We start from the raw sequence: 27,545 nt of genomic DNA on the forward strand, positions 1-27,545 counted from the left end.
CTAGTCCAAATGGCTACAGTAGAGTTCAACAAAAAAAATTACTAGTAAAATAAAAAATCATACTAGTAACATTTAGAATAAGTACTAGTATCTAATAAATGTGTACTAGTATCTATTAAATAAGTACTAGTATTTATTTAATAGGTACTAGTATCTAATGAATGAGAACTAGTTTTTAATAAATAAGCACTAGTACCTAATTAATAAGTACTAGTATCTAAAAAATAAGTACTAGTACCTAATAAATAAGCACTAGTATATAATGAATAAGTACTAGTATCTCATGATTAAGCACTAGTATCTAATGATTAAGTACTAGTAACTTTACAAAAGACACTAGTACCTAAAGAATAAGCACTAGTGCCTAAAGAATAAGCACTAGTAGTTAGCGAATAAGTACTAGTACCTAATGAATAAGTACTAGTACTTAATGGAAAAGATACTAGTGTCTAAAAAATAAGTACTAGTAACATGAAAAAAAGATACTAGTACAGCTTATAGAATAAATGTTAAAAAGGCTTTCCATAAGCCATCGCTATATCTTCCAGTACGGTAGGTGGCGCTGTCACTAAAAACTAGGGTCCTACAACTGCGGTCCTGAATCTGCAGCCTCCGGTTGTGCAGGAACATACTATGTGGGGATGCATCGGCCATTTTGGGCTCAAAGGGGGCTTTTCTGTCACCACGTGAGGGCTGGGTTAGTTAGTCCGAGACTGGCACTAAATCGAGCCAAGCGAGGACCCAGAAAACAAGGGGGTACAAATCCAGTTAGACGCTGCCTCACACACTCGCAGTCGCTTCACATGTGCTGATAGAGAGAGTGTAAAGGATGCCGACAGTCACTCTGCCTCCCAAAGAAAACGCTCTGTTCAAGAGGATCCTGGTGAGTGCTTATACTTCAGTGCAGCAACATCCATCTTCCAAATAAATCCCCCGGGCTGTCGTCATGAGTGTGATGGAGAGCCGTTAATGCAGCACTGTTTAGTGCGTGCAAAAGTGAACAGCCAAAGAGTCGCTTTCTGTCAAATGGAGGTTAGCTTTTAGCCTATTAGCTGCTAGCTGCCTGTCAGTGTGTTGATGTAGCTTAACATACAGACACAAAGCTGTTTGAAAGAGACTGGCAGTGGTTGGATGAAACCATACGAGAGGTGTAACATTAGTCTTGGTTTATTTGATTTTAAACGCCATTAGCACTAGGTTAATACGATCAAGCTGCTCTGCTGTGAGGCTAAATGTTGCACATCAGTGGCTCAAGTCAGTCTCTGGCCTGTTCATCCAGCAAACCACTGTCTTCATGAAAGATTCTTAGGCTATTTCTGTAAAATTAGAATTTTAGTCGAGTTTTGATTTAGTGAGCTTTCCGGAGTAGTTTGAGATGATAGGAAGGGATGAACATGTTTGCAATATTTCTTCTGATGGAAAACCTGGAAGTTTAGTGATGCTCAACTTTAGAGCTACAAACACTCGACGAGTTTATACTCGCCTCGTTCCCTGTCAAACTCCTTATATATGTAAGAATTTAAACTGCAGACTTTTGATAGTCAGGGCTCTTAAAACAAATGACTATGATTGTGTTGGCTGCATTTTGCCTATTTTGTTCATGTTTCTTAAGATTATCTTTGCTGAAGGACTTTGCATTGCATTTCTTATTGCAGACCCTTAAATGTATTAGATTTGGATGTGGACTCTAATTTAAAATGGACATACGTTGGTATACAGCATGAGAGTTGACACTGACAGCATGATGGGCCTGCAAACAACAAACTCTTCAACTTTCAGCACTTACATACTGTCTGATTTTAAAAGAATTTAAAGCATCACTGTATTTCGTACGTGTAGATGCATGTAGAGTTTTTTTTTACTTTGGTGGAACTGATATGCATTGATTGTAGCTTTTTTCTTGAAAAAAAAACCTTTTAAGCTTTGCCATGCAGTAGTAAAGATTCTAGTGTTTGTGTTGTGGCTTTGATATAATGAGTCTTGCATATGCAGTCTATTCAATGCATATGTAATGTTGAACTGTACCTATAACAAGACGAGTCTGCAAAAAAAACTATGATGCACAAATGTTGTTAAGAGCATTTTATCACTCTTAATTCATTTATATAAAATGCAAAATACAAAACTGCTTCTTTTATCATTCATGCTCAAGACAGTATATCTGATCTGTATGATTAATCACATTGTCTTCATAAATTCACATGGTCGATTATTATCGTATGTATTATTTTTTTTTTTTTTCTGGCTAATGCTGATATTGGTCTGTATATCAGACTATTTAACTCTGCTAAATAACACATGCATCCTAATTTCTGATATGTAATTTATATTAAATGACTCAATTTAAAAAAAAAAAAAAAAAGTACTTGGGTCACTACATGAGGTAGATTTCTTGTTTCTATGTTATAAGGCAACTTTGATAGATCGTTGTAAATTGTTAGCTTGTATCTTTTCTTATCTTGGATTCCCCAAATTTTATCCTGGCAGCTACTTGAAAAGTTATACTTGTAGTGGTAGCCAATGTATATCTTGAATGCACTTTAAGGCCAAGTCACCACATTACAATGTGTAACTTCTCAGACATCCCAAGACCCAACAAATGCAGATTCCGCATGCACGATTGGTGAAAACAAGCACTGGCCACTGGTAACCGGACGTCTGAGACGTGCCACGTGTCTGTTGCTGTTTTCTTTGTCTGTCAGTGCAGCTTGAATTGGCCTGAAGTCGCTTTGGATAAAAGCATTTGCCAAACACGTACATGTAAATATAAATGTAAATGTTTGGTTTGGAGTCTGAGAAACTATGTTACCATGGTTACACACAGAGACTCATAATGTGTGACTTTCTAATAACTATATAACACAAGCTTAAAATAATATTTCTGTTAAGAGAAGCTAGATTGTTTGCCGTTCCAAAGGAAACTGGAGTAGGTAGTGTACTTTAACATTTTGAATTCATTGTTCTGTTGTGCTAAGCCACTAACTGAAAAAAAGTTGTCAGCTTCTGAAATCATATCATATATTCCTATCCCTGTCGGGATAGTTTCCGAAGCCTCTGCCCTGCCTGAACTGATTTGAAGTCTCTGATTCAGTAGTGCTGCTGTGTTGAATGTGGAAAAGCAGATTCCAGATGAACTGACAGAATGAAGTGATGTTATGTCAGTGATCTCACCACCTGCTGGCTGAGCAGAGGCCGGTGGGATCAAGAGGAAACAGAAGCTGCTCCGAATAGAACGTCTCAGAGCAAATAACCGTCATTTGCAGAGTTCACAGGGGACAGTGCGATTTTGTGTGTGTGTGTGTGTATCAAGTTTAGCCTGCCATGGATTGTCTTTTAGAAAGCACTAGCCATAAGTTAAAATGAATACATGTCATATAAAAAGCATGAAATAAAAGTATTTTCTTCTTTTTTAAAAAGTATTTTTTTCTAACCACACTTAATTTTTATTTTGCCAACCTAAGAAATCAGTCTAAGTCGGTGTTATTTTAGTTATATTTATGTAGTATTATATGACATTATTTTATATACTAGCCTAGTATTTTGTATTAGCTTTTATGTATTTTAAGTAATTAAGTTTTTTTTTTTTACATTTTGATTTAATAATATTTAGGAATGTGCATTAATCTTTTTGTTTGTTTGTTTTCTTTTTATTATTTAGCTTCATATATATTTTATTTTTTAATTTTAGTACTTCAGTTAGTTGTCAGTACTATGCGTTTCTAGTTTTTGAGGTGTTTTTTTCACCTTCATTTCAATTAAAGATACTTATTTTAACAGTTTTAGTTTACAACACTGTCCTGTTTTTTTTTGTTGTTGTTGTTTTTCTTTTTTTTTTTTTAAGTATTAATTTTAAAGTAATTATCCTCTCTTTATGTCATCAGAGATGTTATGAACACAAACAGTACAGAAATGGACTGAAATTCTGCAAACAGATTCTCTCCAATCCAAAATTCTCAGAACATGGAGGTAAGAACCCTACCTGGAAGAGTTCTTGACACACAAGTACACTCGGATTTCACTGCCTATACAATTGAACCTGAATAACATGGACACAAATCGAAATGAATTTAAATTAACGTATTCAATATTCACTCAAACATGTCCATATCCATGTACATTGACAAGACAAAATCAGCGACTGGGCCGAATGACCAGTTAGGCTGTTAAAACAGATACTGATCTTTTCAAAATACCCAAATATCAGTCTGGCACATTAATACTTCATAAAAACAAAGTTATCAGCTGAAAGTGTATAGTCTTCAACATAAAACATTCCTGAGTAAAAGGTGTAGTAGGGGTTTGTTTACTTATCCCATGTAAGCTTACTAAGGGTTGATGGGTAAGATGAAGGTTATGATCTTTGCAGAGACGCTGGCGATGAAAGGCCTGACCCTGAACTGCCTGGGGAAGAAAGAAGAAGCCTATGAACTTGTCCGCAGAGGTCTCCGAAATGACCTGAAGAGCCACGTCTGTATCCTTGGATATAGAGAGCGACCACACATTTGAAAGCTTCCGGTTTGGCATCTATACACAGTAGTCTGATAACGGTCCATGTGTTGGAGCAGTTGGAATGAGTTTATTCCCTCATGTTGACAGCAGCAGCAGAATTAGCATGTCAGTGTTTGTCTCAATGTGAAGCCTGTTGCGGCCGGTGGGGGTGATGGACCCCAGCCAAGATTCCTGCCCTGTGTCTGACTGTGATGTGCAGTGACACCATCAACTGTTCAGAGAGCCACACACACAGGACAGTGTTTCCTCGCTGCTAGTCAAATGCTTCCAATGTTTCACAGAGAAGAATTTCATAGAATTAATGATTTCATTCTTTTAGTGGTTGTTTCTTCGTGAGACACCATTACCGATTTTTTTTAAATGTTTATTTATTTGAATTTAATGTGAGCAGACAGAAGACAGACCAAGTCAGCTCTATAATAGATATTTTCTTGAATTTTTAATAATGGAGACTGTCCATGATGAAAATATGTAGTATAAGCCAATTATATAAATTTGTAACGTACTGTTTATGCAACTTTACTTATTAATTTATTTTAGCATTCTGCCTTTTCCATAGTATAAATGAAACGTATAGATGTAATAATATATTTTGTGGGATCGTGCTGTTAGGCCTTTCGCGATAGTCGATGAATCAATGAATTGCACGATTAAAAACAAATTAGCTCGATTAATTTTTTCAGCCGCAATAATTTCTTTTTTTTCAATTTTTATTTAAAAAAACATTTAACGTCATGATGTGGGGTTAGTCTGGAGCGCAGCCTGTGGACAGCTCGCGGCAGAAAACACCCTCTCCGATGGCACAGATGTCCCGGAGATAACGTCTTGCTAGAGTGACCAGCTTTGGGAAGTGCTTTTCATTTGCTTGTAGATGTTTGCGTCTCAAGTGATATTGCATTGTACTTGCACTACTGCTTTATTTTAATACCACGTAGCATATTTTGCAAGTAACTTCATTACCCTTTCTGTCGAAATGGTCCCACATTGTAGCCTTCTTTTCGCTCGCTTCATTTGGCTTGCTCAGCTAAATATGTCTGTAGGCGAGTGGTTGCGTGTCAACGCGCCCAGTGAGGCGCACACACACACACACAGGGACCATTCACATGTCGCCTAAAATGCATGGAAAATGCTAGGCGCGTCATTTTCTCCTTCTTTCCAAAGCGCTCGGGCAGTTGCGCTCCGGAGGCGTCTGTCGTTGCTAGGCATCCATCAGCTGCGATATCGGTTACAACAAGGAAATTTCAGTAATGGATTTCCTCCACCGACAAACTCTTGCTGTAACTCTGCTACAAGATTTATTTACAAAGAAAAGTTAAAAAACTGCAGTGTTTGGGTGCACCCATTTTTCAAAAACCACGGGGAATTTCACCCCGAAGGAAGCTGATTGAGTTGGTTCTTTTCACATGAGCTGGTATGCTTGTGTCTTTCGAAAAGCTGAGATGTTCTTAGCTAGATGTGGTGCAGACGGGCCTGGAAAAAATGAGCGCGTTGTACCACATCGCTTACATTATGAGCGTGCATACCTCATTGAAATAACGAACTTGAGCATCCCAAACACGCGATATGTATACGGCCCCTTCATCGGTCAAAATGTTTACTTTCGGTTAACAGTTAAATTGTCAATACAAGCATCCCTAACTGGCATTTAAAAATAATATAACATACAAAAATACAAAATTAATACATTTTCAGCCACACAAAGTCAACATGTTGGTATTTCTTGCTCGGAATCTGCCATAAAATAAAATAAAAGTTTATTGATCTTTTAAAAGGTGTACCTGCTATATTATGCCATTATCATTATATAGTCAAAACTGGCCTTAGAACGACAATATTATCGTTTATAACGCGATCATTTCTTGGACAATTTATTGTCCAGCAAAATTTGTTATCATGACAGGCGTACTCGGTGTACTCCCTAGTATAGGCAACCATCCATAAAAACAAATTGCCTCTGGCCTTGTAAATTGTAGTGATTGTCCTGGACAGAGTATTGTGCTGTTACCAGCTCTGTACTGTCTCTGCAGTCCTTAACGTGAGATTTTCAGGCTGGCACGTGTACGGTTTGCTCCAGAGGTCTGACAAGAAGTACGACGAGGCTATTAAGTGCTACAGAAACGCACTGAAATGGGACAAAGACAACTTGCAGATCCTTCGAGATCTCTCGCTCCTGCAGATCCAAATGAGAGACCTGGAGGGTTACAGGGTGAGTCTGTGTACGAGTACGTTTCATTTTATTAGTTGAATAGTACAGTATGGTACAGAAAGACTTCTTTATTGGAGTCAGTGTGATTCTAAACAAGGCTTGAACCTTTTAAACCCTAACTGTTCTGACTGCATTGACTCTCTTATAGGAGACGCGGTATCAGCTGCTGCAGTTGCGGCCAGCCCAGCGAGCGTCATGGATTGGCTACGCCATTGCGTATCACCTCTTGGAGGACTATGAGATGGCTGCCAAAATCATTGAGGAGTTTAGAAAAACACAACAGGTAAATGCCGACATGACAGGCAGAAACAGCAAGATTTGTGTTCTCGGTTTTGTGGGGAGGTCACAATAACTAAATGTAAGTAGTTCATGACAGTACCAGCGAAAACACGGTTTTAAACCCCAATTTTTTATAGTGAAAACAAGTATGCTAATTAATGCATTAAATATAATATTAATATAGTAATATGCTATGAAACAGCATGGATTGTGAAAAGTCATACACAAATTAAATTAAAACAATGGTATGTACTAGTCAGATTAATTATAATTTGCGCACATATGTAAACTTGTACTTTTTTTTTTAGTGCTTTATTATAAAGCAATAAATTATAATTTAATTTAAAGCAACAGTTCTAACTTTGTTTTTTTTATCCAATATTTATGTTATTTTATATCAGCTTCATTTCAATCATGCAGCAGTTTTTAGTTCTTTTAGTTAACAATAACAAATAAAAGTATTTTTAACCTAAATGCTCATTTATATAATTATTATAATTGTTTTTTTTTAAAGACAATTAAGTTTTTTCATAATGTTGTTGTTGCACTTATATTAAAGACAGACTTTTTATCTTTCTGCGTTTATTACATAGGAAAGTGGAGGGCATTTTATGCACACATCTGCATTGTATCAAGACACAAACACTCTTCTTAGAGCATGCAAGAAATATCCAGCTTAGTTTCAAAGTACCTGTATTTTCTTTATATCCCTGTTTGCTTGGAATAGATTTGAAAGAACAGGGACAGAGGTCACAGGAGTGGTTAATGAGGTATTGTGAAGACGTCAACTTGCCACTCCAGGTCAACGGGCAACACAATGGCAAACGATTGTTGTGGCGTCTAAGATAAGACGCTTACTTCCTCTCATTGGTTTCTAGCACAACTGGAAACTACAAGTTGGCAGGCTAAATAAAAGATTCCTAACTGTTATATAGTGCTTCGGAGGGATTAGTTCACAAAACAAATCCGTCCTGTATTTGTTTTTTATGCGGTTTATGAATGTTTGATTTTTCAGACGTCCCCTGACAAGGTGGATTACGAGTACAGTGAGCTGCTGCTGTATCAGAATCAGGTCCTGAGGGAGGCGGGACTCTTCAGAGAAGCTCTGGAGCATCTCACCACCTACGAGAAACAGATCTGTGACAAACTGGCCGTGGAGGAAACCAAAGGTACATCAGTGCGCCTCTTTCTTTCTCATCTTCCACTTTTTTTCTTCTTCTGCTTCTATATTATTTCGTCCATCATGCAGTTTTTCCTATTCACATTTTGCTTGTCTAGCAGATTGACTTCCTGTTTCTGGTGCCCAATGGAACATTCTCTCACTTTAATGTTCTCTGCTTGTGTTGTGGATGTGTAGGGGAGCTGCTGTTGAGTCTGGAACGGTTTGAGGAGGCGGCAGATGTGTACAGGCGACTACAGGAGAGAAATCCTGAAAATTGGTCTTATTACCATGGCCTGGAAAAAGCCCTCAAGCCTGGTACACACACAACAAAATGATTTGTTTGCGTTTTTAGTTATTTTTATTTCTCGTCTTATACACACATTAGTAACATTTTAACAAAACACAGCAATTCTGGCGTTAAATGTTGTTGTTTTTTTTTCTTCAGCAAGTACAGAAGAGAAGCTGAAAATCTATGAGGAGGCCTGGGAGAAATACCCTAAAGGCCTGGTGCCTCGCAGATTACCACTCAGCTTCCTGTCTGGTAGGCAGTGTTTCCTAATAATACATCAGCTTCTTCTGCAAGTTGTACGTTTTTGAATGAAATATTTTCTGTGTTGTTCAGGAGATGGGTTTCGGGAGTGTCTAGATAGGTATTTAAGAATGAACTTCAGTAAGGGCTGTCCTCCCGTCTTCACCACACTCCGATCTCTCTATCAGGACAAAGAGAAGGTGAGGACATAATCAACGCATACAGAAAACATACTAACTGGGATTTATGTCCAGATGTGTTTTGACATTTTGTTTCAATTGCAGGTGTCAATAATTGAAGAATTAGTTGTTGGTTTTGAAACGTCCTTACGGAGCTGTCGAATGTTCAGCCCAGATGGTATGTTGATATATTTTCTTTATTCCATTTATTTATTTTTTTATGGTTTGAAATATTAGGGCAATGTCAAATTATTATTATTTGTTTTTAATAAAAAAATCTTAATCTGTACTTTAACTTTCAGAACACAAAATTTGTGTTATCAAGTCACTGATAATTTCATACTGGACTTCACAGTTTAAATGTCACTTTTCAATGTCACGTTTTTTTCTGTCTTTATGAATTGGTCAAGTAAATTATTCTAGTGTGTGTGTGTGTGTGTGTTTGCCCTGCAAAAAAGAAAAAAGAAATTATTGTAATTTTCGACCTGTTATTTTCTATTCTAATAATTAAGTGTATATGAAACCAAACTTGTAGATACCAATTCAATTGTATAATTCTTGATTCCAATTTTGATACCACAGCCAAAACTACTGGCCTAATTATAAATATAAAGTTAAGACATTGTTAAAGACAATTCAGCAGTCAGTAAATAAGAACAAATTACAAGCAGTAGCACAAATGAATGTATAAAACAAAGATACAAATGATATGAAGCTTTCTGAAAAACAGCAGATGGGCTGAATGAGCATGCAAATTTGCCCTCTGACAGTAGGTGGAGCTTATGGAACAGCATTTCTTTGGTTACCGCTGTACTTATTACCTTGAATCCATAAAACGCCATGTAAACTTTTCTGAAGACAGTCAGTTCCCCACAGAGATACATTCATATAGACCCCAATTCAACATTTCAGATTTTTTTTTCAATATTTTGACATTGTGATCAGTGATCTTGCTCTGCCTGCTACAGTGTTTTCTAATATTTGCGTCCGTGTCTCTGGCCTCTGTTAACGTCCGTTTACACACAGAGTAATATTTACACACAAATTACATTTTTAATATGATTGCAGTGCAGTGCATCTGTACTCCACTGTATAAATGAAATCTAGATTAATCCTTGTTAAAGATACAAAGGTACTCGCCAAGATGGATATTTTGACATACTTTCTTATATTTGTCCTTTCAAGCACAAGAACACAGTGCACAAGTACTGAATGTAGTGGTCTTTTAGGAAGTCTTAAAAACACGTGCAAATGATAAACTTTCGTGACAGTCCAGTAGTGACCCGATCGGGCCAATTACAAATATGTGAACTGTCCCAAGCCTTTCACACTGACCCCAGGCCACCGGGCAGTCCTTATTGCAGAGCCCTGGTTTATATATATATATATATATATATATAGCTTTTGCAATTTTTGAGACATTTTAATAATGAAAAACGTGACACTTTGGTGAGCCACCTGATGTGTTAGTGCATTAGTGGTACCTTTATTGGTTCTTTTGATGTCTACATGTAGATGATGGCAAGGAAGAGCCGCCCACTACATTACTCTGGGTGCAGTATTTCCTGGCTCAGCACTATGATCAGATCTTCCAGCACACCATGGCTCTCGAATACATCAATGCTGCCATTGAGAGCACACCCACTCTGATAGAGCTCTTCCTCATTAAAGCCAAGATATACAAGGTGATGTCCAAAACACATTGCATACAATTAGCATTTGGGTAATTCTTTTAATTCAAATTGCAGTATGCTAATTGAAGCGACGATTGCAACAACTGTGTCTCACCAAACAGTGTGATAAATTAAAAGAAATGTAGAATAATTAGGTGGGTTCAGTGATTTGATTTGTCATATCCCATTTGTATTTTTCTTTACCAAGCATGCTGGGAACATCCGGGAGGCAGCTCGTTGGATGGACGAGGCTCAGGCCCTGGACACAGCAGATCGTTTTATTAACTCTAAATGCGCCAAGTACCTGCTTAAAGCAGGTCTGATCAAGGAGGCTGAGGAAATGTGCGCCAAGTTCACAAGGGTAAGGGAAATGTGTGATTTATATTTGTGTATATATTCTACTCACAGGTGTTTTATGTGTAACAGCTCTGTTTCTCTCTCTCTCTCAGGAGGGAGCGTCCGCGGTAGAGAACCTGAATGAGATGCAGTGCATGTGGTTCCAGACTGAATGTGCTCTGGCTTATAAATCCATGAAGAAATATGGAGAAGCGCTCAAAAAATGCCATGAGATTGAAAGGGTGAGTCCTTTTTGCTTTGTCATTATATCATGGTATTTGTGTGCTGATTGTACCTCTTCATCTGGTTAATTCGCTCTCACATTCGTTCATTACAGCACTTTGTAGAGATAACAGATGACCAGTTTGACTTCCATACGTATTGTATGAGGAAGATGACGCTGCGTTCCTATGTGGACCTGCTTAAACTGGAAGATGTGTTACGTATGCACCCATTCTACTTCAGAGCCTCACAGACCGCAATCCAAATCTACCTCAACCTGCATGACAACCCGCTTACGGATGACAGCAAGGAACTACAGGCTGATACCGGTAATATGCCATAAATATATGGAAGCCAGATTCTGCTACAGTTCTTTTGTGAAAAAGTCACTTGTAGGATTGTGAGGGGGAAAAAAGTTGCAGTTACCTTTATTATTCCATGCTAGAAACGGAAGCAAACTTGTATGTGTTTACCGTGTTTTCTTTAAAAAGAAGTGTGCTTAATATTGCTTGGATTATCCAAACAGGAAACCTGACTGACAAAGAACTGAAGAAGTTAAGGAACAAGCAACGGAGAGCACAGAAGAAAGCACAGCTGGAGGAGGAAAAAAAGAACGCAGAGAAAGAGAAACAGTTAAAGAACCAGAAAAAGAAAAAAGAGGATGATGACGAAGAGATCGGTGGACCTAAAGAGGAACTTGTACCAGAGAAACTGGCCAGGGTATGTATCTCTTTAGTAGCAAATACCAAGGGGAAATTGGAAGAAATCCGAAGCCTGTTCTTTGTGCTTGGACAAAAAATGTTTTGTTTCGCTTTCATTTTTAAGGTGGAGAACCCATTAGATGAAGCTGTAAAGTTTCTGACACCCTTGAAAAACCTGGTGAAGAATAAGATAGACACACACCTTCTGGCCTTTGAGATCTACTTTAGGAAAGGTATATGGTATATGCTTTATCTCTGAATTCCATTCTCATCTCCATTTGTACAGACTAATAATAGTTCCTTTTTTTTTTAAATGATCCATTTCTCTTAGTCAGAATATGAAACAAATGATCTGTGGCCACATCTCAACTTGTATAGCTGCATGATTTCAGTGTTCCTCAATTTCCTCACAGAAAAGTACCTGTTAATGCTGCAGTCAGTGAAGAGGGCCTATGCAATAGACCCGGACCACCCTTGGCTTCACCAGTGTCTAGTGCGCTTCTTTAAAGGAGGTGAGTGAGTGAACCCAGGGTGCCTCTTGCTATTGGTTTGGTTGTATTTTCTTTACATTTGGTCAGTTCGTCACTGTTATGTCTTAATTTGTTGCTGTTGACACCATGTTCACCTCCATGCATTGGTTGAATTGCAAAGTTGGTTGGTAATGTGTTCATGTTGATTGGCTAACAGTGTCCGAAAGTAAAGACCTTGCAGAATCGGTCAGCATGGTTCTCAAGCAGGAAATCTCCAGGCTGTTTGGGGAAAGTAATGCTAAGAGCTTCAACCAGGCCTTCCTCACCAAGCACTTCAATTCCATCCCTCATCGAGTAGCAGGTGCGCATACGCAACACTTTATATGCACACAGCTTTTTTTTAACGGCTACTTTTTCGTGTTCAGTTTTCAATTCCACCTGTTTTCTTCCTTTACAGCTGCCAAAATGATGTTCTACTTAGACCCTTCAACACAAAAGAAAGCCGTGGAACTGGCTGTAGCACTTGATGAATCACTGAACAACAGAAATATTCAGGTACATAATGGGCTACATGACCTTAAGATGATTTTACTAGCTGGTTAATGACATGTGAGGTTTCCACCTGACAAAGACGATGTCTATGATTTTGTTTTAATTTCATTTAGTTGTGCAGCAACATTCCATTTCAGTTGTACATTGTTTAATGTATTATTGACATCAACTCAAGAACCCCCGGCAGTTCCTTCACAAACCCCTAATTGGGAAACCCTAGTATATTACATATATTATATTACTATTTAATTTTTGCAGATTTGTACAGATGTTTTGGAAAGCCTGCATGATGGCAGCCTTGGAGAGGCTAAGGAAACCGCAGAGTTATACCGAGCAGAGTGTCAAAAGATCTACCCCTATACGATGGCCTTCATGCCCCCAGGCTATGAGGAAAACATGAAGATTGCGGTCAATGGAGATGTCTCCACAGAAACTGAGGAGCTGGCCAATGATATGTGAAGATCTGAAGAGGGTAAAGGACTGAGGGAGGAGATGGAACTGGAGGCAATGTGGCACCGCCACTGTCAAACACCTGAGATGGTTGCAGTTGACTAATGCGATTCTGTGAGGAACTTCCCACGCCCCCAGAAATTGCAGTTAGGACTGACAGACAATGACTGTGTTTTGGAGTGGAGGAAGAAGGGGCGGGTGTTGGGGTGGGAGGAGAGAATAAAATGCCCATTTTACTTTTTTAACTTTGCTGATGACTACTCTCTAACTGAAAACTAGTCAAACATGCATCCCATTTTGAAATACAGTATGTCTGAATGCAAACTTTGTGCAATGGCGAGAGCAAATCCCATAGGCAACAAACCAAGCAAGAGAAGCGCACTCGAACCCATCTTCCCCCTGTTTTATTGAGTAATTTATATGAAAAATAAAAGCTTAAAAATGTTATGTGGCTTGTGCAAAAGATCTGGATTGAGTTGGTGTGTAAAGGCAGCTGAATCATTGGACGTACTTTTGGGGGAAGACTGGACATGGACAGGAAGTGATGTCATAACGGGGAAGTGGCATGTGTAGAGGTTCCTAATATTGCATATCTTGAAGAAGGAAGAGGCTGTATCCAACAAACAGCTGTAAACTGTGATCCAGTCTGTGGAGTTGACAGAAGAAACCTTTCCCCCCTTTCTCCTTCATCTTAACTTCATTCTATTACTCTGTTTGATCCAGATGGGTTACAGTGTTCAAAGAAGAGTTTGTTGTATGATAGATTTTTTGTAATAAAAAAAATCAGTGAGAGCACACATTTGGCACCAGTCCATGCACATCACTGTTCCTTCACATTGACAATGAGTCTTCAAAGCATAGTAGATAACATAGATAAGTATAATTAGCTTCTATTTTTATGTCCTTTTTTTTTCTTTTTTCTTTTTTAATCTTACTAGAAAACTAGTTCTAGCTACTGAGAGGGATATGAAATAACCGTGGGCTGTTTTTGTTTCTGTCCAAGCTGGATGTCAGACTTCCCTTTTAAAAACTGTTCTTACCCCCTTGTATTGTATGCATAATTGCATATATAAATTCATGAATGAAATGAATATTTTTTTATTATTATTATATTGTAAAAAGAGAGAGAAAAGTTAACATTTTCTTCAGTTACCTGCTTTGACGTCTTGTAAAGGTGGGCTTTGAAAACGAATCAAAAGTTTCGTATTTAAAGGGGAAGTTCTTCTGATTTTACCGCCAGTCATGGGCATGTGAGGAGTGCTCGAGCTTTCAGCCTCGTTTTAACATCCATTTCACATGTTTGATTCGCCACTGGAACGGTAGATGGATTCGTCCATAGAGAGCTCCGGTTCATCGACCGGTAACCCGGTGCGCTGCCGTCGTACCTGTAAGATCATTGTGATTGGAGATGCCGGTGTCGGTAAGACCTGTCTGACTCACCGCTTCTGTACCGGACAGTTTCCCAGCCGAACAGAGGCTACGATCGGGGTGGATTTTCGTGAGAAAATTCTCGAGTTCGAAGGCGAGAAAATCAAAGTAAGACTTCTACGTTTTACAGTATTTTGGTTTATCATGAAACACGTTTATATTGTGAGCTTATTACAAAGTTTTGTGTAAAACTTTTGCATAAAGCTAATTTAGGCAATTAACTAAAATAGTTGGTAAAACGAGATTAGAATCGGTTCGTTCGAAAGGCGTTTAAAAGGAAAAAGACGATTCAGCTGTTTTTGTTTTTTACGTCATGCTGTAAAAGTTCAACATCACTTGGCTGGAGAGGAGTTACCTGTTAATGAAGTGTAATTTTCTGTTTTTAATCAAGCCGTAATCATTATCAGAACCTTTTATTTGTAACGGTTAAATGACTTTTTAACCCACAAAGTGAATCCTAAATACACAAATTCTCTTACTAGTGGTTTACACATCGTTTAAATTAATTAATTGAAGTCGTTTCAAAGAGACATTGTTAGTTAACGGTACTTCTTGAATTGTTGACTCGTAAACTGAAAGAATAATTTGGATTTACCGACTCTGATGTCAGTAATAACCGATTTAAATGTCTACTGCTTTAATTTTGAAGTTGTAACGTTGGATGTATTTCTTGTAGAGGAACAAGAGCAAAAAGTGGGATTTCACCATGTTAGAGATATCTTTTCAAAATGAGGAATTGGACTTTACTTAAAGAGAAATAGTACTAGGCACAAATATTAAACAACTGCCTTAAAGATAGCCACATTACATTTGCGTTTGTGTAGCCTATACATATGCCTTTGTCTGAGAACAAATGAAGTTTGTGATTTAAGCGTGTCATGTTAATTTTAAGATGTTGTCTAGATTTGAGCAGTAGCCTACACTGGGATTTTTCGACTTCTGCAAAGTCAGTGCAGCACTGTGTTGTTTATGAGTCTGTCTCCTGTGAACATCTTACGTAATATTTGTTGGCATTTATGTTCCTGTTGTGATAAAGAAGTAATCAGATTTGGCCACAACTAATTTGCAGTATTTATTTATGTATGTATATGTATACTAATTTTCATTATAATACCCTCAAACAATGCGGAGTAGTGACTAATTAGGCTACATGTAATCTGGATTCCATAATCAGATTTTTTTTTTTTTTTTTTTAAGTACTTTAATTATATTACATTTTAAAATAGGCTACTCATAATCGGGTTACAGTTACTTTTTTATTGATTACATATTATTAATCGAAGTCTTTGTCCTTGGAAGGCTTTTGTCTTTCAAACAAATTAAAATGCACACATTTACATTATTTCTTATTTACATGTAATGCAGGGATTTCCCAAACTTTAAGGTCATAAATGAATAACACATTTGCATGCTCACAGTTCTCTGATGTTGGTAAATGGCTAGGTGACATGCAGGGAAACAAAATGTTTTATTTTTATTGTTATTTTAAAGAGATTTATTTGAATTTGGGATTTATTCATGATTTAATTAGTAGCTTTTCATTTAAACTCACAAACCCCCTGCAGTTCCTGCATGAACCCCATGTTATGAAACCTTGACTAAATGTTTAATGCTTCATTTTCTTAATTTAACAATTAATATTTTCGTTCTCTTTGCATTTTTTTTTTTTTTTTAATCAAAATGATACAGTTTTATTCTATTTAAATGAATGAGAATTCGGTCGCAAATGATCCAAAATGTGTAATGTAATGGATTACGTTACTAACTACAATTTTTGTCAGATAATTTGGAATCAGTAACGGACTATAATTTGTAAGTAACCTACCCAGCACTGCCCTCAGGTCAGATCAACCCTATGGAGATTTAATTTCAGTTTTCAATGTTTCTATTGCGCAAATGGTAAAGCATGTCATTAGCAAGGTAACAAGTTCAATTCCAAGTATATATGTACAAAAATATAAATCTCTCCTTTTCTGTCTCACCTCAGATACAGCTCTGGGACACGGCAGGTCAGGAGCGTTTTCGTAAAAGCATGGTGCAGCACTACTATCGCAATGTGCATGGAATTGTCTTTGTCTTTGATGTCACTAACCCGTCTAGTTTCTGCAATCTTCCCTTGTGGATGGACGAGTGTCGTCAGCACTCTCTTGGTCTGGATATACCCCGTGCCCTCGTTTGCAACAAGACCGATCTGGTCCCTTCCACGACTGCTTCTGTGTTAATCGCTCAGGCTCGTCATTTGGCTGAAGCCCACGGAATGTCTTTTTATCTTACTTCAGCAAAAGGTCTCAAAGGGGACCAGGTGGACCGCATCTTTGTGACATTGGCACAGAGGTTGAAGAGCCAGAGAAGGGAGAATGTGAACGAATGTGTCTTACAGTGCAGATCTGAGAGCTTCAATATCCCAGCAAGAGTCGTAACAGCACAAGAGAGCAAGAAGAAATGGGCCTGCATCTGCTAATGGATGGAACATGAGAGTTATTTTAGTATATTCACTAAAAGAGGCACAGTAAATAGCAGTGGGTACTTTGGTCATGTCTCTATGTTTGATATTATGAATGCTAGTTTAAATTGCAATTGCCATTTGGGTGGATTTTTATAGTCCTATGTCAGTCTTGGTTTGGAAGACAATGTCTAGGTTACTTCAAACAACATTATCTGTATGAAAAAATGCCTTATAATGAAACAAATAGCAAGACTGAGATTTGATTTAATTTCCAGTTTCTTTGGGGTTTTCCTGACAGCTAGCAACGTGTTTGTATGAATCAGTAAAATAATACAATTGTCAAATCAAATTTTTTTTTTTTTTTTGCTTTATTTTTTTTTTTTTACAACTTTCTATGCAAATTATTGAATGACTGGGAAGCAGAAAGGAAGGCGAGGTATGAAGAGAAGCAAAATGTAGATGCTTTCTTCTTTTTGATGCTTCCAATAAAGCAGTGCATTGGAAAATAGATGTGGCAGAAAAATTTTCGTTTCCTCAGCTTAAACTTTGTTTTTCATCTGTTTTTACACCATATATGTTGTTGTGTCATATACCAAGTTTGGTGGATAAGGTTGGAAATTAACATATATTCACAAATAAGCTATTCATTTTGCTTATTGTGTGTGTGTGTGTGTGTGTCATGACTGAGAGCAAAGTTAGTTTTTTAGCAAGATTGAGTTGGTTTGAGTGGAAAACTTCATTTTGACCTGAATAAAAGGAAGTTTGGGGAATTGGGTGAGAAGTTATGGATTTGTGTAAAAAAAAAAACACCTATTTTGAGAAATGTGTTAAAGCAATCACAATAAAAACTATAACTAGTAACTATTAGGTTGGTGAAATGAAAAAAAAAAAATGCCATCCTTGTTTATTATGCAAGAATAATCTTGTGCATTATGTTGTGTTTTGTGTAGAGCTGTTTCATCTCACTGCAAATTAATACAGTATACTCAATCTTTTAACAAGCTATTTAGTTTTTTTATTTTATTTTTTTACTTTGCCTCTTATTTTCAAAACCTTACACACAAATCCAACAGTTGCACACACAGAATGCAAAAAGCCTCTCATCTCTTGCAAAATGAATCACTGCATTCAAAATATCACAAACACATCTCAAAAGCACACTTTTGTAGTGCTAATGTTCTCCTCTGGGTGGGGTGTTTTCTCCATTTTGTGTCCCTTTGTAGGCAATTTTTCCCTTGATTTTTGCTGCCTTGTTTGATATTATAAATGGTTGATTCAGTGGATCAGTAACAATATTAACATATAGATTACACTACAATAGTTTATAATATATAACATATAATAGTGTGTGTTGTGTATTAATTATGATGGCCACAGAGAATCTACTCAGATTAGGTTGAACTAGATGTTCATGTTCACTAGAACATGGTCTATCACAGTAGCTCTGATTTCATCTGAAATGACTGTTCTTGGTCTTGCTCTTCACCTCTCAGATTGATGGATGCACCCATGGCATTTGTGCACATTGAACTGGCTTATATTTTGTACTTTCATATGTTTAGAAACAGTTTTGAATTACAACTTTGTTGCCATTATGCTTAAGATTTGCTTTCTTGTGTTAAGGGTTTTGCATCACAAGTTTATCACAGTGCAAATTGCATTTTTGTGAATAAGAATGTGTTAAGAGTTTTGCAAAAACCAATGCATGAGATCTGCAAACATTGTCTAAAGTGCCTGAACTACTTTAGGGTTTTGCAGTAAGAGTGATTTGACAAATTGGTTTAGGTTATTAAGAACTTGGCTCAGAGATTGGGGTTTGGTGTTAAATGTGAAAAACTATATATATATATAAATGTCCTGGCTCTTCCAAGCTTTATAATTGAAGTGAATGGTGGTCGAGATTTTGAAGCAAAATAAAGTGCATCCATCCATCATAAAAAGTACTCCACACTGCTCCAGGGTTAATTAAGGAAAAGAACCGTGGGCAAGAAACAAAAGTCAATAACAGGGACTTAATTCCTTTTTAGAAGTCTAACAATGAACCCATTTCACCAAGCAATACACTGCTGAACACAACTTACACTGACACAACCTAGAGTAGAGACAACGTGAAGATAAAATATTTTTTGTGGTTTTATTTGTCTACACAAATGACATTAACCCTTATAATAATGAGTGTTATAGTCTAGAATGTTCTGATCCGACGTGCTTGATCTGTACTGGACAGTGGAGCAGTGACTTCATTGAAGAGCTCTTCTCTCATACCTCGCAGTGTGTGTGTGTGTGTGTGTGAGTGTAATTAGCCTTCAGAAGCAGTGGAGTGGAGGGAGCGAGTGCTTGTCTGAGTGTGAGAATCAGGAAAACCGTTTCAACATGACAGCATAAAGAGCACAAAGAAGAGCAAGTTTTAACCTTAGGAATTTTCACATCAAACGCACACACATCATTAGCTTAAATCAGCGTGTGGTGCTCTCAATGGAAACATCTCAAACTTGGCACATGAACTGTTTCTCTCAACTCGGAAACATGCAGGCAATCCTGTTTGCAGCCGCTGTGCTCTTTGCGCACGACCTCGCCGTGGCCGAGCCGAAGACGAAATGTCCATCTAAGTGTGATGTGAGTAAATGTCCGAGTCCGAGCTGCCCGAGCGGGTACGTGCCCGACTACTGCAACTGCTGTCTGGTGTGCAGCCTGGGCGAGGGCGCGCCGTGCGGTCGGAAGGACGATGCTCCGTGTGGCGACGGGCTAGAATGTACATTTCCACCCGGTAAGCGATTTTCCAAAGGTGTTTGCCAGTGTAAGACAACTCATAGAGTGTGTGGCAGCGACGGAAAGACCTACGGAAATGTGTGCAAGATGAGGGCAGCCGCGCGTAAAGCGCAACAGCGAGGGCTCCCCATAATATCCCAAACGCATAAGGGTCCATGTGCACCATTGAGCTCAGGTCAGTCACTGATCACTTCAACTACCTTTTTATGTGGGTAATACATTTCTAGATATGTATGTTATGTGTAGGATATATCTATACGAGTTATTATATAGGCTAAGTTTGACATGTATTTAAAACATTAATTTTTTTTTTGTTTTTTTTTTTGCATGTGTTATTTTAATATTTTCACAATGTATAAACTAAATGTTTGTTGTTGACATATGGTTGCTAATCAAATCATGCCATCATGTAGGCTACATTATTGACATACATAGCCTGCACACACATTTTACTATGGGGATTTTATATATCTTATAAACGTGTCTTCATCTGTTCAGAGAATGTATGTAGACCTATGTAAAAAAATTCAATATCATACACCATATATTATACACTTTATAGGTAACATAAATGGAACTTTATTTTACAGTGCATGCACTTACACATGTAGCCTACTTAAGTGTACTTAAGAAAGTACTGGTAATATAAGGTAACTAAATGGGGTAGGGTCATGAGGGGTAGGTTAGTACATTTATTACCTAGTTATTGTAATAACATTAATAAGTACATAGTATTTACATGAGGAACAGGACTGTAAAATAAAGTGCTACCTATGCTGTATATTACATTTCATTATAGGTACTATGTAGTACTGCTAGGTGGATCTGGACTAATAATTAAAAGTAGAAGCCAATCTGAATGAAGCATGAGTCAGTCAGCTGTAGGACAGTTGTTATGTATCCACTAGTTTGGACTTCCTGTGTGATGTCTGATTTTGTCTGATTGAGACTTCTTGGAATTTCACACCGTCTCCAATTCCTTTTTATCATTCTACTCTGAACTTTCTATACATAACAACAACTTTTTTCTTTCACCTAGAGACAATTACTTAGTGCTAAGATATGCACAGTGCAGAAACATCAGTGTGACTTTGTTTGTTTAGTAAGACGTGGGCTCTTAGTTCCTCGTACTATTCCAGTGCCAGCTGTAGTTTAACTCCGAGTCAGAGAACATAGACATCATCTAAATGCAGCTTTTATTCCTTTTGTATTGAAGTGCAAAACAAAATATGCAACGCTGTTTATAGATTCTTCCCAAAGCTTTTGGGAAAGAAGAAACAATCTGGGCAGAATGCCATCTGCATCCAGCCCACAGAATGTGAGGGAAGTAATAAATGTGACACACCTAGCCACAGATGAGCAGAGATCAAAATTATTACAATGGATTTCTTATCTGTTATTTGTTATATGCTCTATGGGAGCAACATGAACCTAATAGAACAATTATTTCTGAGCAGTACTGTGGAAGCCTCTAATAGTTACACTACTGGTCAAAAGTTCAATTAAGACTGCATTTATTTGACCAGTAATATTGGGAAAAACTAACTTAAAATAACTGTTTTTACACATGTATAGGCTTTTTACCAAAAACAGTAAAGTACTGCTAATACATGCCAGTATCTGGCATATCATGTCCTATCATTGACATGAATGGTTCTTCCTGCTACTATAGGTCCTGCACATCTGAACAGCCCAAGATACAAGTTTAACTTTATCGCTGATGTGGTGGAGAAGATTGCCCCGGCTGTGGTACATGTCGAGCTCTTCCTGAAGTAAATACAATTCTGGTCTTCCTGATAATGTTTATATTGGTGATAACTATTTTAGGGCCAAATATATGTGTTATTTTGGCACCTGATTGAAGACTTGCAAGAAAATGTGTTTTAATGTAGCAATCTACTCATTTCACCTCACTGATGGCCAACAGTTGCTTTGGCATATTTTTTTTCCCAAGCACTACTAGAAAAGAAGTGTTCACCTAGTCATGCAAAAACCACTGTTTTCAATATTTTTTTCCCAGCCATCCACTCTTTGGCCGTCATGTACCTTTGTCAAGCGGTTCTGGATTCATAATGACACGGTCCGGTCTGATTGTGACCAATGCTCATGTGGTTGCTAGCAGTGCACCAGTTACCGGCCGTCAAAATCTACGAGTGCAGCTACACGATGGCCAGACATATGAGGCTTCCATCAGAGACATTGACAAGAAATCTGACATCGCAACTATCAAAATTAACCCGAAGGTGAGAATCATTTCACAAACATTAATGACTTAGTCTTTTTAAGACTGTTAAAAATAACAAGACAATTTAAATGGTTTCCCTGGTCTCTTTTTTTTTTATCGTACTGTGAATGTGGAATAAGGCCTTGAGGCTGAAAATGTACATTCTCAACCTCTCTTGCTGTTACCCTATTTTCCCTTTACAGTGGTTTCTGGCACAAAGCCTATTAGTCAATAGTCCAGACTTTATCTTTCAAACACTTACAGAGTATAAAACCTCAGCACACATCATCCAAAACTGGCTACACCTTTGACTCTTAACTCCCATGTTTATCATCTAGAGGCAGATGGTTTATATCACACAGTCCGCCTCGTGTAGACACACTTGGACTTGTTAATGGTAGTCTGCTGCACATGTTGACCTACATTTGTGTATGGGAATTTAAAAGGTGCTGTGTTGTAAGAGCTGTTCTGTTTCCTGATTCATGCAGATCTGATCATTTCCATAGCCCATTTTTGATTTAGAGTATCAAAGAAAAAAATATTTAGAGTAGGGACCGCTTTCAGAACATAAACCTGAGGAATGTTCCCACGTCAGAGAGTCTGGATTGCTTGCAGATATTGTGTTTCTGTTTATAGCAGCTCATGTCATTTCCCCATATTTTGCTCTGCAGCCTTAGACTTTTTCCACACTGCACCCAATTCTGAGTTGTTTTTCAAATTTGATCTTTTGGACAGACTGCCCATGTGTTTTTGCAAGTACTGAAATCAGTCCAGTTTGTTCAGGTAGTGCTTGTCAAATTGCTGAACCCAGTGGCAGACAGGCATAGGATCCAATGCAAGCAATTTATTAAAATGAAACAAAAACACAAGAAAACCAGGAATCTAAAAAAACAAGGGCTGCATTCAAATGTCCATACTATACAGCAGGTGAAAAACAGTATGTGTCAAAGGAAGTATGTCTGAATTCACAGTACTCATAATAGAGTATGCAAAAAGAAGCCGAACACAGGAGAGAATTTGGGAATGGCAGAGAATTGACACAACTGATGCTGGTAGATCATGAAACAATGACAACATGGCATATGTAGTACATCCAGTTTACATTTGTACTACACATATTCATACTATATAGTGCAGCATACGTTTTTAGCAATAATTACTTATGCAAAATACATACCTACTCATGAGTGCTTTTTCATGATGCAGCCAAGAGTTAATATACTTCGACTGGGTTAAACAAGATTAACTAGACACAACTGGAAAACAATAAGTCTAATGACAAGTGGAAACAGGAACAAGAGCCAAGCAAAACCTATAAATTAAAAATCCATGAGCAGGAGTTCATATCCCCTTCCCAGTTGTTGAAGTGAATCAACGTCATCGAATCACTGTTAAATTTTGCAAATCAAATCAAGGCTGATAATTTGACACTGTTTCAATGTCCTATTTTTAAAAAGATCTTGCTGTTGATGTAAAAACATTGAGTATTGTACTATTTATGGTAGTAATTCAACTATTAATTTAATGACTCCCTCATAAAAACATTGGCTTAATTGGGAAAAGCACTTTACCATACTACTCTTACAATTTATGCCATATAAAAATCTTAAAGATATGACTTATAATATATAAGAGTTATTCCAAATATAGCAAGTTACTTGTTTTTTAATGATTGTTTTGACCAAATGCATAACCTGCATCCTGTAGGGAGCGTTGATGAAGAAAAAAGATCCATCAGTGGTGAACAGATGGACTGCATCATATTTCAGTTGATTTTATTTGCATGAATTGTTTGTGCTAATTCACTTGCAGAAAAAGTTGCCAGTGTTGTCACTGGGTCAGTCTGCTGACCTGAGGCCCGGTGAGTTTGTGGTTGCCATTGGCAGTCCATTTGCGCTTCAGAACACAGTCACAACAGGCATCGTCAGCACAACACTGAGAGATGGAAAAGAGCTCGGCATCCATGACTCTGACATGGATTACATCCAGACTGACGCTATCATCAATGTAAGACAAAAGAGAATGCTGTTTGCAGGCTACACTAGTTGTTAAAAAAAAAAAAACAGTTTGGGCTGAATTTGATTCTCTCTTCCCCTTTTTAATCTTCAACAATGGGAAGTATGGAAACTCAGGAGGTCCACTTGTTAATCTGGTGAGTAATAATGAATATTTACATCTAGTTAGACATTGGTGACATACATTTTATAGTACTAGCTTTTTACATAATATTTCTGTTATGTTAGGATGGTGAGGTGATCGGAATTAACACACTAAAAGTCACAGCAGGGATCTCTTTTGCAATTCCGTCAGACCGAATCAGTAAATTCCTTGATGAATCTAATGATAAAGAGCAGAAAGGTAAGCATCAAGCACAGAATGAATGCACTAATCACAAAAGATTTAATGCATCAACACAAATGTTAGCATGCAGAAATCTAAACGGTCAATGGATGTTCATTTCATTTGTGAGTGCCACCTCTTAAATGATGGCCTGCCAGTTAAAAAAACAAATGTGTGGCTACAAAACACAAATGTGTGAAACAGCCCCATCTATTACATCCTTGATGTCCTTTACTTTGATTTCAGTCAAACAAAGGGTAGTCAGGACAAACTTCACACAGTCTCAAGCTATGAAGACTGCCCCAGGTGAGGTGATTGCTAGCAAATTTCACTTTGCTAGCTAGCGGCTAGTCATCTTGCCAGCCTGATGAAATAAAAACGGCAAGCTACAACAGAATCAACATTTCACTGGTCTGTTATGGCATTAAATTACCATGAGAGGAAGTAAAGAGGATGTGTTTTTGCCAGAAGGCTGTTAAACGTTTGTTAAATGTTTATCAAACATAATGTGAAACTGCTTTGCATGAATATGTCCCAGTCACCTGCTGTTAGCTAACTGCAAGTCAATATAACTCTCTGCTTCAGTGTTTAACGAATAAAAAAAGACAAGTTATTTGCTCAATTCAAGTGTTCATGCTAAGCTATTGTCTGTGAATAACACTCCGTCCAGAGGACTAAAGTTATCTAATGGTGTGTTCAAGTCTTCCTGGGAAGTTTGTATTCAATGAAGTCATAATAACAAAATCAGATGCATTAAAATCACTTTGGCTGGAGCATGAACAAAAATAAATAAATAAAAAAAAAACTATTGAAAATAGTGCAAAATGTTTTAACTGTATGGTTCTGTAAAACTGAATCGTTATCTTATTGTAATTGTACAGTAATATCACACACACACACACACACACACACACACACACACACACACATATATATATATATATATATATATATATATATATATATATATATATATATACACAATATATACAGTATATAGCATTTATGTGCGTTGTAAATACAATCTTTCTGATATAACTTGAATGCACCATGAAATTGTACAAATATCTAAAAAATAATAATTTTTCTTCCAGATCTAAAAGTCCCCAAGAAAAGGTTTATTGGAATCAAAATGGTCACTTTAACAGAGAAGTATGTTGTCAATCAACAGCAATGCTTTCTGCTCATTTAATAGTGTCGGATTTACAAAATAAAGCTAACACAGACTGATTTCATAGCTTTAGTATCAAGGTTCAATCAAAAGTAGTCAACTGTGTCTGCTTTCTTTTCCTCAGATCTCAGGTTTTTTGTTTCTCTTCTTTTCCGCAGCGTAGTCCAGGGGTTAAAATGGTATAATTCAGACTTTCCAGATATCGGCAGTGGAATTCTTGTCCATGAAGTTGTCCCAGACTCCCCAGCTCAGAAGTATGTCTCAGCCAAAAAATATAAGATATATAAGATTACATATAAGACTCTTTTCTAAATGATGTTTAAGCATACATTTTTAATCGTGCTGTTCCATACAGTATGTTCGAAAACATTCTGAAATGATTAATCCAAAACAAATCACATGTTATTCTCCTTTCATTGATTGGTTCATTTTCACAGAGGTGGGCTCGAAACAGGTGATGTCATAGTGAAGCTAAACGGCCATCCTTTGGTCAACACTGGAGAATTACAGGAGGCGCTTCAGGAAGACATGCCCCTCCTTCTGGAAGTTCGGCGTGGTAATGATGATCTACTATTTAACATTGAGCCTCATGTCCTCATGCAGTGACAATGCCAGAGATGGGAACCCGGATGTGTGATATGAAGGACAAACAGGCGACTGGTAGAAGTGTGCTTGAGTTTCTTCAGATGGATGGAAATGTGAAGATAGAGGAGCACAATTAACATGTCTTTGCATCTGGGTTTCAAAGGAAAAATTAGGAAGATAAAAACTATTATGTACTGAACTCCTTCTGACCAGTGTCATACTTTTTTAAAATTAAAAATTTGTAATGCTATTTTACAGTACAACACCACAGTATTACAGTGCCTTTCTTTCAAGACTGACTTGGACTGACCTTAGATATCAGCAATAATTTAGAAATATGAAAAATAGGCAATTTGTTGATACACTTTATACATACGCTACTGAATGTTTTTGCACATCAAATATAATATTTGATATTTATATGATACATTTATTTTGAAAAACCAATTGCTGATATTGTTTATTAGTTTGAACGCAGGCAAAATATTTGTACAATGAATATGTATTTTGATAAATGACTCTGGAATTGTTTTTCAAAGCTGATTTAAAGTGTCTGACACTGTTTTAAAATTTACAAGGACTTTTATGATTGCAATCAAATAAACGTTTAAGATCCCATCACAATCAGTTTACTTACTATTTGTATCCCACATTGTATTCTGGAGCAGCAACATGCAGAGGAAATCCAGACTTTGTGACATTTATTCAGTCCTGTACCATTCATGTAGAGGAATAAATAAAAAGAGCTAAATTAATTTTTTTATTTATTATTGTTTATATTTATTAATGTATTGATATTCCAGAGCAACGTCAGTCTCAAAAGGATTATGCCAGTATATGATGACAAGTGAAAATCTCTGTGAGTGAGTCATTTGAATCATTCACTCAACTAATTCATTCAAAAACACTGATTCATTCAAGAACGAAATGGGTCTTGAAGGTTCATTGGATCATTTACTCAACCGATTTCTTAATACAGGTACAAAACACCAGTGTGTTGCAAAAGGGGGTTTTGTTTGGAACTATTTTCAGTTTGGTAACAGACCAAGCAATAGTAACCTGAATAGTAAATTCCACTCCTCACCTCTCATGTATTTCAGTGCAAAAACACGTCCTGTCTGAAGGGCTAAGACATACAGTATGTTTAACATTTCCAGCATGTGAGAAAATATCTGCTACGTTTTCAGCATTAAAACCAAGCAAAGTGCTTGTTAAGCATGGTAAGCCATTTAAAAAGAAATCTTTTTTTTTCTTAGTTCTATTTGGGACTGGTGGAGGATGAGTTTATTCTTCACTTCCTGGAAATGTTTTCTC

At 37.2% G+C, this 27,545-nt stretch overlaps 3 protein-coding genes across 4 annotated transcripts; all 3 read left to right on the top strand.

Annotated features, from left to right (window-relative positions):
* The first annotated feature begins 633 nt into the window (after nucleotides 1-633).
* On the top strand, nucleotides 634-14,065 carry LOC128016831 (N-alpha-acetyltransferase 15, NatA auxiliary subunit). The gene is made up of 20 exons (XM_052601663.1): nucleotides 634-883; nucleotides 3,882-3,966; nucleotides 4,367-4,471; nucleotides 6,558-6,715; nucleotides 6,864-6,998; nucleotides 8,010-8,163; nucleotides 8,352-8,471; nucleotides 8,602-8,697; nucleotides 8,779-8,885; nucleotides 8,970-9,042; nucleotides 10,380-10,549; nucleotides 10,746-10,898; nucleotides 10,987-11,115; nucleotides 11,211-11,424; nucleotides 11,622-11,815; nucleotides 11,921-12,029; nucleotides 12,210-12,308; nucleotides 12,484-12,627; nucleotides 12,724-12,821; nucleotides 13,077-14,065. Exons 1-20 carry the CDS (start codon nucleotides 830-832, stop codon nucleotides 13,275-13,277), a joined length of 2,598 nt encoding a protein of 865 aa, XP_052457623.1. The 5' UTR covers nucleotides 634-829; the 3' UTR covers nucleotides 13,278-14,065.
* Nucleotides 14,066-14,473: 408 nt separating this feature from the next.
* LOC128016899 (ras-related protein Rab-33B) lies at nucleotides 14,474-18,003 on the top strand. The gene is made up of 2 exons (XM_052601824.1): nucleotides 14,474-14,804; nucleotides 16,684-18,003. The coding sequence occupies exons 1-2, from the start codon at nucleotides 14,592-14,594 to the stop codon at nucleotides 17,155-17,157; spliced, it is 687 nt and encodes a 228-aa protein (XP_052457784.1). The 5' UTR covers nucleotides 14,474-14,591; the 3' UTR covers nucleotides 17,158-18,003.
* Nucleotides 18,004-19,424: 1,421 nt separating this feature from the next.
* htra3a (HtrA serine peptidase 3a) lies at nucleotides 19,425-26,855 on the top strand. Of its 2 annotated transcripts, XM_052601712.1 has the most exons (10): nucleotides 19,426-20,086; nucleotides 21,584-21,683; nucleotides 21,932-22,154; nucleotides 23,948-24,142; nucleotides 24,255-24,287; nucleotides 24,379-24,493; nucleotides 24,722-24,781; nucleotides 25,570-25,627; nucleotides 25,805-25,900; nucleotides 26,084-26,855. In XM_052601712.1, exons 1-10 carry the CDS (start codon nucleotides 19,618-19,620, stop codon nucleotides 26,250-26,252), a joined length of 1,518 nt encoding a protein of 505 aa, XP_052457672.1. In that variant the 5' UTR covers nucleotides 19,426-19,617; the 3' UTR covers nucleotides 26,253-26,855. The 2 variants fall into 2 exon arrangements, with proteins under 2 accessions (XP_052457680.1, XP_052457672.1); XM_052601720.1 differs by lacking the exon at nucleotides 24,722-24,781 and having other exon boundaries at nucleotides 19,425-20,086.
* Nucleotides 26,856-27,545: the final 690 nt, after the last annotated feature.

The sequence above is a fragment of the Carassius gibelio genome, chromosome A1 (genome assembly GCF_023724105.1).
Source record: "Carassius gibelio isolate Cgi1373 ecotype wild population from Czech Republic chromosome A1, carGib1.2-hapl.c, whole genome shotgun sequence".
NCBI lineage: Eukaryota > Metazoa > Chordata > Actinopteri > Cypriniformes > Cyprinidae > Carassius > Carassius gibelio.